This window comes from Cervus elaphus, chromosome 10 (genome assembly GCF_910594005.1).
Source record: "Cervus elaphus chromosome 10, mCerEla1.1, whole genome shotgun sequence".
Classification (NCBI taxonomy): domain Eukaryota; kingdom Metazoa; phylum Chordata; class Mammalia; order Artiodactyla; family Cervidae; genus Cervus; species Cervus elaphus.
Window position 1 is genome coordinate 34192228 of NC_057824.1, and position 13995 is coordinate 34206222.

Below are 13995 nucleotides of genomic sequence, written 5' to 3' on the forward strand. Positions count from 1 at the left end.
AAAAGCCCTGCTTTCAAGGGGTCTCCATCATTCTTTAGAGTCCATGTAGTCATAGCTGAGAAGCAGTCATAAGCAGCCTCTTCAGCAACATTATTACTTGGTTTAGCAATAGGTTAACAATAACAACCCAAGTTGATTCTGAAAGGAGGGTTTTGGGTTTTCATTTAATAATTCCCCAGGATTTAGTGCATGTTCCCAGCCTAATCTTTACACCATTTTGCTACTTTTAAACTCTTTAATATTAAACGCTTTGTATTAAAGAAGAATCAGGTTCAGAAATCCTTTGTTCCTGCTTGTAAAGAAACACTATTCTTGTTCTTTGGTGTTTTGTTGCTATAGTTAAGTCAAGTGAGAGTTTTAAGTAGTGTTGACTTTAAAGTGATTGTAAGTGGTGGTTTTCAGTTTGATACCTACTGAAATGTGTTTATTATAATGAAAATAATCTAAAGCAAAATATCAATAGTTCCTTTTGCAGATGGGAATAAGGAAGATTTTTACTTCCTTTTGTCAGTATATATAAACAGAAGTTAAGGCTATGGAATTTTTTATAATGTTATCAAAACTTTGTATCCACCATATATATATGTATATATTTATGTATATATATGACATTAACTTTATGTTTCAGACAAGATGGGTGCTTTGTTTCAGACAAGATGGTGCTTAACTCAAAATCTTTTTAAAAAATTTGAACTCAGCTAAGCAAGCGTATGACTCCTTGCAAAATTCGGAGTTTATAAATACCTGCCTTCTGACTTAATGATAGATCAGTTCAGAAGGCGTGGCACCCTTCTTGTTTTAGCATGCCTAAAATAAAACTAAGAAAAAGAAGAGTGCCTAGATTTTGGTGGGCTGAATTTGTGTCTTAGGGCTTCTCTGGTGCTCAGTGGTCAAGAATCCACCTGCCAGTGCAGGAGATGTGGGTTCAATGAGAAGATCTCCTGGAGAAGGCAATGGAAACCCACTCCACTATTCTTCCCTGGGAAATCCCATAGACAGAGGAGCCTGGCAGGCAACAGTCCATGGGATCACAAAAGAGCTGGACACAACTTAGTGACTAAACAACAACAAATTTGTATCTTGGCTTTTGGTCCTACTGACTTCCTTGTTTTGGGCTCTCTTAGTAACCAGTGGCCTCGGCTCCAGTCTTCATTCTCACTTATGCCAAAAGTAAGTTCCTTGAGTGAGGTCTTCAGCAGTAGTTCCCAGCTTTTTCAAACTGGAGAATTACCTTCAAAGCCAAAAATGTTGGTTCATCTCCACATAATAGTACTTGTATTCTTCAAAGGTTTGAGCATGCATAGTAACAAAGAAGTTCATGTATATGTATCTTATCATTACAGCAGAATCTATAGACATTTTAAGAAAGCTAGTACACTAGTGAGTACTAGAAGGACATTAGTTTGAGCTGGCTTCAGGAGTTGGTGATGGACAGGGAAGCCTGGTGCGCTGCAGTCCCTGGGGTTGCAAAGAGTCGGACGTGACAACTGAACTGAACTGAGTACACAAACAGGCAGATAGTCTGTATTTTGTTTATAGACAATGTTTGATCTACAAATAGATTTATTAACCCTTTTTGATAATTCTCTACTTCCTATAGAATTAAAATCATTCTTGCATCTACATGATGCAAAATGAAGCTCAGTGAACCAGTGAAGTTGCTCAGTCTTTGCGACCCCATGGACTGTAGCCTACCAGGCTCCATCCGTGAAATTTTCCAGGCGAGAGTACTGGAAGGGGTTGCCATTTCCTTCTCTGAATGAAGCGCAGGGACTTAGGTAATTTGATCATTTGAGCCAAATGTCCGCTTCACCCTTATAACTTGCTCTCCGCATCCCCAAGAAATTGGGTAGCATAGACTGAGGTGCCTGATTAATTCCCAAGGATTATTTAAGCAAGCAGCATCTCTTGAATTATCTGAATATTTGTGTTTTCTGCCTGAGTAAGATTTTGGAGACCTGCCTTTTAAAGAACCCACCTGACAATGCAGGTAGACGTCAGAGACATGGATTTGATCCCTGGGTTGGGAAGATCCCCCGGAGAAGGGATCCCACTCCAGTATTCTTGCCTGGAGAATCCCACAGATGGAGGAGCCTGGCAGGTTGCAGTTCATAGAGTCGCACAGAGTTGGACATGACTGAAGTGACTTAGTATACACACACACCATTATAAAACAGGAAAATTCTGGTGTTATCTTAAAACTATAGTCAAGATTAAAAAAGCAAGATGAGTCTATACCTACCTAGTGCTTGGTTAACTTTTTCCTGCTTTCCAGTTGGATAAATCAAATCCATGGACAGGTAAAACAATAGGCTGGATTTAAGAGGAAGGTTTACATGAGAGCAAGACCAAATGGGTTCTTTCTATACCCCTGTTCGCTGTGTCTTTTGGGCCAAAGTTACATAGGCTGTAAGATCAAAAGAGAATCGAAAGATCAACAAGAGAAGATCAAAAATGAATCTCCCAACTCAAGTCTGTACTACTGAATGGACAACTTTACATTAAGATGAAAGGCTTGCTTCTATTCTTTCTCTCAGACATTACTTAAGGATGTCACCTCATTGTTTTTTTCTGTTGCGCCCTCCCAAGTAGGGAGGATAATAATGCCATAAACATATCTCCCTGGTCACTAGTTAAACGTTTCTAAACTCTTTGATATATTTCACTTTTATAAATTAGAAGAGATATTAAAATATATATTCAAGTAAAGCCACACTCTATGCAAAATACTGTTCCTGGCAACGTCTCAAAAATTGTCGAATAAGTGTATTAAGAAAGTAAAGTGTTAAATCTGGTTGCATATTCACACCTAATGCTTTTGGACTTTGATGTAACTAAAGTTAACTAGTATCTGGTGGAATTTTGTCACCCATCAGCTAAATCAGCTCTTGTACACAAGTAGTGAATGTTAATCATTTCTTTTTTTCTTAAACTAAAGGAAGAAGAATTCCTCTGCATGGAAAATGACATTTTTAAATATCAAACCCATTGCTTGGGCATTCTCTCTAATAACCTTAGGGACTGAAATGCTAAATTCTGTCTTCAGTTTCTACTATGTAAAGCTTTTTTTACATCTGTACAAGGTTTCAGAAGTGGCCTTTTACCAAGCCCAGGTGAGATGGAGCCCTTGTCGTCCTTTTACTTTAGGAAAGCTTCTCCTTCTAGTTGTGCCTTGTGATTTTCCAAAAAGCTGATTCTTCACAAGTTGAAAGAGTTCTCAAGAAAAGGTTAGCAAGGGGATAATAAACACAAATTTTAAGTGTTTAAAAAAAAAAAAAAAGAAAAGGTTATCCACGTCCAAGATCCTCTGTTTAAGGGCAAAGAGACTTTTAAAAGATGGTCACTTATAACAGCTTTAATGCATATGTGTTAAATCTAGAGAAATGATACAGATGAACTTGCAGATACTTGCAGGGGAAGAATAGAGATGCAGATGTGAAGAACAGACATGTAGACACAACGGGGGTGGGTGGTGTTGGGATGAATGGGAAGATTTAGACTGATGTATGTGCGGTGCCATGTGTAAAACATAACCGATGGGAACCTGCCGTATAGCTCAGGGAGCTCAGCTCAGCGCTCTCTGGGGACGTAGATGGGTGGGATGGAGGTGGATAAGAGGGAGGGGATATATGTACACATATAGCTATTCATTTCCTTGTACAGCAGAAACTATCACAACATTGCAAAGCAACTATATCCCAATTATAGTAAACAATGACAGCCTAGAGTTTAACGGGTACATTTTTGGTTACCTGGAAAAATTCCTTATGTGGAAAAATTAGAATTGTTATTAAGATATTCTGTGTTTTGAAATGGCCCATATATTCACAAATTGTAACTCATTACCAATTAGGTGGTCAGGATGGAGAGAGTTCATGGTCTTAAAAACCCATATGGTTTATAATGTTACTTGTTTATTACTAACAACAACATCCTTGATCTAATAAGTGTTTTTTTCTATTTTGAGATAGCAAACACTAATATTTTAACCTTTCCTAATGAAATTATGTAAAACCGTGCCATGGTCTGTAAACAGGCCATCATTCTTTGCGAAGGCATGGCCGTGTGCCTTGTGGGGAGACAGTGTAGCATAATGATTGAAAGCAGGGACTCCAGGGTCATCTGCCTTGGCTCAGGCCCTGGCTCAGTCATTTATTAGCCGAGAAAGTTGCTTAACTTCTCTGGCCCTCAGTTTCCTTATAAAGAAAGGATAAGAATAGTCCCTGCTTCGTAGGGTTGTTTTAAGGATTTAATGAAATAATTCGTGTAAAAACGTGTTCAGTGCCTAAACACAAAGTGAATGCACTCTGGCTTGGGGGTAGTATTTGCTGTCAGTGGATTTCCCTGGTGGCTCAGACGGTAAAGCGTCTGCCTACAATGTGGGAGACCTGGGTTCGATCCCTGGGTCCGGAAGATCCCCTGGAGAAGGAAATGGCAACCCACTCCAGTATTCTTGCCTGGAAAATCCCATGGACTGAGGATCCTGGTGGGCTACAGTCCATGGGGTTGGAGAGAGTCAGACATGACTGAGCGACTTCACTTAGCTGTCATCATTATTTCAGTATGTATACTTCCTGCTGATTCTGGAAGCAGTGACTTTTTTTTCCCAACTGATCAACTTTGGTTACTTCATATTAGTTAAAAATTCAAGTTACTTTCATTGGTATAAACTACACTAAAATAATCCTGTGGTTTTTGTTTTGTTTTTTTTTTCCTAGATGATTTTAATGATTTGGAATGCTCTTAACGACCTGACGGGGTATTTTCACAACAACTCTAAGGCAGACTGCTGTTCCAGTCGTCACAGTTCTGTTTTGTATGGTGCCCCTTTATGTGCGGCAGCCTTCCTGCTTCCTTGGTTCCCCTGGAAATACTATCATGAAGGTGACTGGCTTAGTGGGCTTCACCTGGTGGTATCATTATGTGCTTTTGACAGCACGCTTACCTTTGTTCAGCAAGCCCAGTGTGTACTGTTTGCAGAAATTTTCACTAGATATGAAAGTCGGCTTCAGCTTATTAAAATCAACCAAGTGGCGTCATTGGTAGGATCTACCAGTATCCTTTTCTGTGGCCTCATCTCTGATAACATGGAAATTTTGCTCAATTTTCAGGTCATCGCTGTTGTTGTTGCCATTTTGGCCACTGTCAGCCTATATACTGGCATGTGCCACCTGAGTCACTTAGAACCTAAAAGAAGCCCCGAGGAAAACCTTTTCTCAGAAACTGTACAGGATCTCCCCTGGACTTCCGTCGTCTCATTGATGAGACAAATCTTGACCCAGAAAAACTTTCGCCTTTTTCTGATAGTGAATTTCTTCCAAGTCTTCCATTTAACCTTCTTCAGTAACTTCATGATGATATTTGTTGATAACCTCATCCCCACGGATGTTCTTCCTTCTTCCATAAGGAGCATCATGTATGGGGCAGGCTTTATCTGCCCACAGGTATGTGATGATTCTTCATGTATCTTCCTAAAGGGATTAAAGATATAACTTTTACCTAGGCTAGGGCCTTCCCTGGTGGTTCAGTGGTAAAGAATCCGCCTGCCATTTCAGGAGATGCAGATTCAACCCTTGGGTCAGGAATATCCCCTGGAGGAGGAAATGGCAATTTTCAGGTCACCTGCTCCAGTACTCTTGCCCAGGAAATCCCATGGACCAAGGATGTAGCCTGGTGGGCTACAGTCCATGGGATCGCAAAAGAGTCGGACATGACCTAGCAAATAAACAAGAACTTACCTGGCTGAGAGTTAAAAACCTGATTGTATCAGTAATGAAAAAATGATTCGGATTTATTAAGAGGCCCAAAGCTTCAGATTCCCTGCATTAGACAAGATTCAGTAGGAATATGATGGAAACAAGAGATGCAAAGAAGAAAGGAAGGAAAACCCAATAAAAGCTGAGCACTGTGATATTTTTAATATTTTAGCTTTTGAATTTTGTTTTATTGAGCTTCCTCATTTAAACCTCTGCAGAGCTACGGAAGAAAATGCATGGCTTCCTGTGAACATGTCATTTTGCTTTATCCTGATATTTAAGATTCCTGTGACTGTTAGAAGGAAGAAGAGTTATTTGATCATGGATTCCTGAAGCCAGGTTTCAAAAGCACTTGGCTAAAAAACGAAGTCCTAGAATTCCAGAGTGTTAGTAAAATTCCATGACCATGATTGTTATTGTAGAGGGTGTGTCTTTCTTCAAAAAATATACTAGCCTGTTGTTTTTTTACACGATTTGAAGAACTCATGAATAAAATTGCTTCCCTTAACCTAAATCTATCCTCCAAACATATGACTTGACCTAGCCTATGATATAGATTTTTCCTGTTTTCACGATTAAAATCTGTAATCTGTACTCTTCAGAGAGTAAGTTGAATAACTTAGATAGACGAGTTTTTACTATTTACTAACTTTTACAAAGATTTAAGCCCTGTGGAATAGAAATAGAATTTGCCTTTCTGCCATTAGCTCAAGGCCTTTATCATAGTTTGGTTACTGTATATACCATAATATTGAGAACTCACATTTTTTGAGTGGTTACTGTGTGCCAGGGACTATGCCAAGTACATCATATACATTATCTCGTGTAATCCTAACTACCATTATCTTGTGCAATCCTGACAAATACCTTTGAGAGAAAGACCTTCCAAATGAGAAAAGGGAGGCTCAGAGGCCTTAAAGTTGTATACTTTAAGATTCTGTCATGGTCTGTTTAGCAGAGATTACCAAATAAAGTATCAGTTTTGGCTTAGCGATATAATCTCAGTACTGTGTGTACATAATAAAATGATACTCTTCCTTAATGGCAGTTTGAGAGTTTTCAAGCTGTTTGTTGCTGTGTTCAATGACCCAGAATGGGGAGCTGCTTGAATTCTTGTCTCTGTTAGTTATTGTCAGATTCTAGGCTATATATACATTCTCACTTTTAATCATGTACTTGCTCTTCTCCAGGCAAAAACAAGTTTGTTCAACTCTTACCTAATTTTTTTTTTTTTTTTTAAAGAGTAGATAGCTATTTGGAGGCTTCCCAGGTGGCACAGTGGTAAAGAATCTGCCTGCCAATTCAGGAGACACAAGAAACATGGGTTAGATCCCTGGGAAGAAGATCTCCTGGATAAGGAAATGGCACCCCACTCCACTACTCTTGCCTGGAGAATCCCCATGGACAGAAGAGCCTGGCGAGCTACAGTCCATAGGGTCACAAAAATCAAGACTGGGCGACTGAGCACACACACACATGGGTATTTTTAAGCAGCTTCGTTGAGATGTAACTCACATACCATACTTACTAATTCACCCATTTAAAGTATACAATTCAGTGGGTTTTAGTATATTCACAGACATGTACAGCCATTACCACAGTCAGTTTTACTTTTTAAAAAAATTGTAAACTTTTTGGTTGTGCTATGCAACTTGCAAGATTTCAATTCTCTAACCAGAGACTGGGCCCAGATCGCAGCAGTGAAAGCCTGAAATCCTAACCACTAGGGCACCATGGAACGCCCACTACAGTCAATTTTAGTACATTACATTTTTAAAAAAATAAATATGTATGAGTTGAAATAAGGTAGTTTTTTGGTTATGGTTTCTCTGAGGTATGATTGACTCTCAGTAAACTACATGTATTTAAACTGTATGACTTGGTACATTTTGACCTATGTCTGCACCATGAAGCTATCCCCACAATCAAAGTAGTAGACATACCCATTGCTCTCCAAATTGTCTTTGTGCCTCTTGGTAATCTGTCCCTTTAATTCTATCTATTTTCTAGATTTTTATATACATGGAATATGTATATATGTATATATATACATATATGTGTATATATATATATGTATATATATGAATAATATAATATATACTATAATAATATAATATGTACTATTTTTTGGCCTGGATTCTTCTGTCGCCTTGTTGTGGTTATCAAGATTTCACTCCTTTTTATTGCTGAATAATATTCCATTGTATGGATATACAACAGTTTGTTTACCTATTCAGTTTTTGATGGGCATTTGGGTTTCCAGTTTTTGGCTATTATAAACAAAGCTGCTATGAACATTCATGTCTTTGTATGGACGCATTCTTTTCTTTCTCTTGGATAAACCCCTTGAAGTAGAATGGTTGGTCGGCATGGTAGGTGTATGTTTACTGAAGACACTGACAACCTGTCTTCTAAAGTGGTTGTACCATTTTACATTCCTCCCAATAATATAAAGTTTTCCAGTTGTTCCACCTTCTCATCAGTACTATATCAGGCTATTTAGTTCTGGCCATATTAGTAGGTGTGAAGCAGCAGTATCTTACTATGGTTTTGATCTGCATTTTCCTGATCACTGCTAATGATGTTGAGTATCTTTTAATGTGCTTACTTGCCACACATATGTCTTTTTGATAAATTATTTGTTCAAATTTTTAAAAATTGAATTGTATAATGTTGAATTGTAAGAGTACTTTATATATTCAATATATTATGTAGCCTCAGTAAAAGTGCTTTTTTAGATGTATGTTCAGCAATATTTTCTTCTAGTCTCTCTTGGCTACTAAATTTTAAGAGAAGTATAGCCAAAAGATTTCGATGATTCTTTTCTCAAACCTTCATACTAACATATGTGTTTCTGTTGATCTCAATAAAAAAAATCATTATAAAATGGAAATCCAAAATTGCCTTAAATTTTATTCTTGATTTCTAGAAAAGTGACACCTATACATTATTGGGGGCAAGAAAGACAGCTCTTGGGAATTTGCTGTTGTTTTTTGGCTAGGTCACTTTAACACACTGCCTGTTGGTTCTGGTAATGAAGGCTAGGCGCTGTATTTTCATTTTCTCAGAGTGTCTTCCCCATAGCTTTCTTTTAAGGAGTTGAATAAATGAAAGCAAAGAAGAATGAGGAAGTGTTCTTTCTCTGTAATAACTGTTTTAATAGGCTTGTGACTCTTCCACATCCCACTCACCTCCAGGAGGCAGAATAGTAAATGGGTTAGGAGCATGCAGACTGCCCAGGGAGAAGTCTGCCTCCCCTCTTATTAGCTGTGTGACCCTGGCTAAGTTATTGAAGCTTTCTGTGTCTCAGTTTCCTTCTCTGTAAAATGGGAATAAAAATGGTGCCTAAAGATTATAATGAGAATTAAATGAATTAACTTTGTAAGGCATACAAAGTTCTTGAAACAGTTCCTGGCACAAAATAAACACTCTAGAAATGTTAACTTTTCTTATTAAATCTCAGTACAGCAAATATTTATTAAATGTTCACTGTAAACACAGCACTGCCTTTGTCTTTGTTTCGATTTAAGCTTCTTTGGCATCTGTTTGCCAACACTTGTGCTGGGACACATTATTCACGAGCTTCTACTTAATAAACACATGAATGGAGAGCCAAAACCCTCAGCCTGTGGAAAGCTGTATTTTAGTACAAGCAAAAGTAATCTCTTTTTGTGTTGTTATATTACTCCTCGTTGGCTCATGTATTTTTACACTGGACAGAATTATAACAGCTACCAATTATTAAGTACTTTGTATGATGAGAGAGACAGAGACAGAGGGGGAGTGCTAGAGGGAGGAAATGCTTCTTAGGTAAAGTAAGCTGGTAAAAGTGGCAAAGCCAGTGTGGACTTTAAGAAAAATGCACAGCATGAGAGGTGCGAGTTAAGTTTTATTGGGGGCAATGTGAGGACTGCTGCCCAGGAGACAACACCTCAGGTAGCTCTCTGAGAAACTGTTCCAAAGAGGTAGAGGACAGTATATATGTGATTTTGGTAAAGGGGGAGTACATACAGTCAAGCATGCTTATTTTTTAGAAAGTTTCTGCTGGTCTCATGAAGCTTCTGCTAGTCACAAAAAACAGTCGTCACCATGAAGGATTTTAGTGCTTTTCTAGGTATGAGAAGATACAAGAATTTGACTCATAAAATCAGCTTCTGAGAATGTCTAACTTCTGAAGACTTGTCCTGCCAGTTTCCTGGGAGCACAGAGTGCCTCATTTCTGCTCTCCACTCTAAACCTTGCAGGGGGGTGTTGGAGGTCAGCAGCTTCCGGAGAACCTGATTTAATCCTTTTAGAGGTAGATGGCGAGCACCCACGGCAAGTGCCAATTTGTGGTTGACACTAGGTAATCTGGTTTCAAAATCTTGCACTTTCTACTTTGTCGCATGTTTCTTAGAGTATTACTCTCATATCTTGTGTGGTATTTTATGTGTTGGAGATTGAAAACAAGAAGCTTCATTTCAAAATGTGGAACTGTGTAAATTTACAGTATTATTATTATATATAGGAATATAAGGGGACTTGGTCTGTTTTACGTACTTTATCTTATAGAACTCTGAGAAATGGCATGGATCCTCTCAATCACCGTTTTACTATCCAGAAAAAAGTGCTCTTGTTCCTTGAAAGTAGAGAAGTAAACCAAAAAATCAGTCAGAGGGGGAAACCCTTGTTTGTTAAAGAATATTGTTATTATACTTACATCATTAAAAATTCTCTTCTAATTGTATGCACATTTAGTTAGTGAAAGTGATTCAGGGCTAAACAGTGTACTTTTTTATTGAAACCAAAAAGTATCTTCTAATCTTTGTTAATGTACATATGTATATTTAGCACTAACTTTTTAGTCTAGAACAACGAACTTTTTCATTGCTAGCAAGAAATGCAGGCAAAAATGTGATTGAACTCTCAACATGAATCTATTAGAAAGATGAAAATACATAAGATTAGACAGGAAACACAAACAGAAGAAATGTCGATACAATCGTAAACTATTGTTCGTTTCTGGTGCTTGATTTTAGGATAAAAAAGTACATTTCAGATATATCTGAAATTCTTACTAAGAAGAATAGTAAAATGTTTATTTTACTATTCACTACTGTGTGCGAGGTGAATTCTGGGCTTTAATCCCAAATTTTAAAATCTGAATTTATTTTAGATTTGAGTTGGCCTTTTCACATTACAATGAAGCAATGCTGGTTGTTTCAAAGTGATGGTTCTTTCATAGTTGGTTTTAGTAAAACCTCCTCATGACAGTGTGATAATAAAAATGTATGAAACTATTTCCCACTTTGTCCATTTTATAGGAAATAATAGCTGTTTCTTTGTTTTTCTGTAGTAGATCAGTCAACTTTTATGGGTATTAAATGGATAATAACACTTCTAACCATGATAGGTAGTATTAGTTGTGTGTTTCAACTGATACTTTGATTCAGAAGCAAGTTTATTTTTTGCTGAGAAAGTTTGTTTTGTTATCAGGAAGAGTAAACCTGTTTCACTGGATTCCATCTTTATGTTGTCAATCTGTTTCCATTTCAGTGCCTTGTACTTATCAGCCAGTCCTGGCTGAGGAAGTTTGGTTACTATAAGATTATCTTATTTTCATTCTACCTAGAAGGAACAGCCTCCATCGTCATGTTGCTTCTTGGACAGCAGTACTATTACTTTTTGGCTCTGTATCTCACTGTTATCATGTAAGTAAATGCCAGTGTCAATCCCCAAGTTACAATAGATCGTGCCATTTCCTTTTAAGCAGTGAAACATCTTTGATCCGAAATGTGTTTAGTATTCATTTCTAGGCAGTCATTATACTTTTCTGTCTTCTTATTGGGGGGGAACTTTTTTTTTTTTAATGTGGAGTCTTTTTTTTTTCTTTCCTTTTTTAACCAAAAATAGTCTTTGTTGAATTGGTTACAATATTGCTTCTGTTTTATGTTTTGGGTTTTTTGGCCAGGAAGTATATGGGAATCTTAGCTCCCTGATCAGGGATTGAACCCATACCTCCTGAACTCGAAGGTGAAGACTTAGCCACTGGGCCACCAGGGAAGCCCATCTTTCTGTCTTCATTTTTGAGGAGATTTCTTTCTTTCTTTCTTTCTTTCTTTTTTCAGTTTTATTTATTTATTTACTTTACAATGTTGTATTGGTTTTGCCACACATTGACATGAATCTGCCATGTGTGTACATGTGTTCCCCATCCTGAACCCCCCTCCCACCTCCCTCCCCATCCCATCCCTCTGGGTCATCCCAGTGCACCAGCCCCAAGCACCCTGTCTGATGCATCGAACCTGGACTGGCGATTCGTTTCACATATGATAATTTACATGTTTCAATTCTGCAGAGATTTCTAATGCTAAGCTTTGTAGTAAAGTTAAGTTCCTCTTTCTAACCTGTTAAAGTACATCATTTAGTAAATCCTGCTGCCAAATAAAGATCTTATCCTCAAAAGATGTTCTTTGCCATCTTGGGAAATGGCTCTACCATCTATCTAGTTTCCCGGGTCGGAGACTGAGAAGTTGTCTTTGCCATCCCTTTCTTGTCTCCTGAATCTAATAAGCTACCAATTATTAGTAGTTTTAGCTCCCTAATATGTCCTGAATCCATCCCTTCTCTGTTCCCATTGCAATTCCTTTAGCTCAGGTCCTCGTCATCTCTTACCTGGATTTCCATATAACCTCCTACATGGTCCCCTTGCCCCTAGTCCCCAATTGCTTCTAGAATAGCATGTCATTCCTTTGCTTAACAATCTGAAGTGGCTTCTCCCTGCTTTCAGGATATAATGCAAAATGATAACATATGAGGCCCTTTGTTATACAGGCCCTGTTTACCTCGACATCTTCATTTCTTGTTACTCCTCCACTTACAACGAACTCCTGCCCTAGAGAAGCACTTTGCAGTGTCAGGTCCAAACACCTCCGTGTCTAACGTGCACCACTCTATCTATGCCTGAAAAGCTTTCACCATTCTCACCTGGCTCTCTCCTCGTGTTTCTTTAGGCTGCAGCGCAGGGATGTGCTTTCTGGAAGGCCTTCCTCAGTTTCCTCACCTGGATTAGATGTCCCTCCTACATGACCCCAGTGCCCCATGCTTCTCTCTGTAGCATTGATCCTCCTGTCTGTGACTATCTTTGGCCCCCACTGGACTGAGCTTTATTATGAATAAGATCTAGTTTCTTATTACTGTGGCCCCATCATCTACTACAGTTCCTACAAATAGTTGGTCCTTAGAAAATGTGTTTTGGGTGAATGAACTAATAAATCTAACTCCAGGTCCCTGATGGAACAACTTGAGAAGATTTAACTGCATTTTGAGTAAATCAGAAGTGGCAAATATAGTAATTAATTCAAAGTATTGATCTCTGTAAAACCTGAAGATTTAGAACCCCCTATGGATAACTATTCTGTAAATCTACCATGGTAGCTCTGGTTATGTCATATTTAAAAGACGTTTTAATAGTGATTTTTAGAATGAAAATTTTTGTTTGCTTTTTCTTTTTTTACTTAAACCATTCCCCCATTTTCTTTCTTCTATCATAATTAAAATGTTTTATGTCCCTTAATAGTTCTTAATTTTCCTCTTGATACCAAAAGATTTCTATGTTGAGTGTGATGTTGAACTAGAAGACTTTCTAAAGGCTTCTCCACTTAAAATATATTGGAATTTAAATATATATATTTATTTATTTATTTTTGGGCTGTGCTGAATCTTTGCTGCTTCGCAAGCTTTTCCCTAGTTCTGGCAAGCAGGGACTACTCTTACCTGCCATACATGGGCTTCTCATTGCGGTGGTTTCTCTTGTTGCAGGGCACAGGCTCTAGGGCTCTCAAGCTTCAGTAGTTGCAGTTCGGGGGCTCAGTCGTTGTGGCTCCCAGGCTATAGAGCACAGGTTCAATAGCTGTGGTACAGTCTTGGCTTCTCTGTGTGGCATATGGGATCTTCCCAGACCAGGGATTGAACCCGAGTCTCCTGCATTGGCAGGAGGATTCTTTACCACCGAGCCACCAGAGAAGCCCTGGAATTTATGTTATTAAATACTGCATATGCAATATTTTAGTTAGCTCATTGTTTTTTTGCATGGGACAAAGATTGTGCAAAAGAAATAAAAGAAGATAATATACCTTTCCTTAGCTTATGATAAACAGTTAGCTAACATAAGCAGTAGATTTAAAAGTTAAACCAAGAAAAAGTTTAAAATATCTCCTGTACGTCTGTTATCAAAGATTTAAGCAGATTTAATGAACAG

The 13995-nt window shown here is 38.1% G+C and overlaps 1 protein-coding gene across 3 annotated transcripts in view; it reads left to right on the top strand.

Moving 5' to 3' along the window:
- The first annotated feature begins 2944 nt into the window (after nucleotides 1-2944).
- Nucleotides 2945-13995, top strand: part of LOC122701504 (transmembrane protein 180-like) — a 33371-nt gene continuing 22320 nt past the window's right edge. For 2 of the 3 annotated variants that reach the window (XM_043914503.1, XM_043914504.1), the window contains exons 1-3: nucleotides 2945-3113; nucleotides 4719-5444; nucleotides 11292-11446. In XM_043914503.1, the coding sequence (XP_043770438.1) occupies nucleotides 2964-3113; nucleotides 4719-5444; nucleotides 11292-11446 (1031 nt within the window). In that variant the 5' untranslated portion in view covers nucleotides 2945-2963. Of the gene's footprint in view, nucleotides 3114-4718; nucleotides 5445-11291; nucleotides 11447-12748; nucleotides 12837-13995 lie in introns of those variants that run through there. The other variant, XM_043914505.1, reaches the window with a different exon arrangement.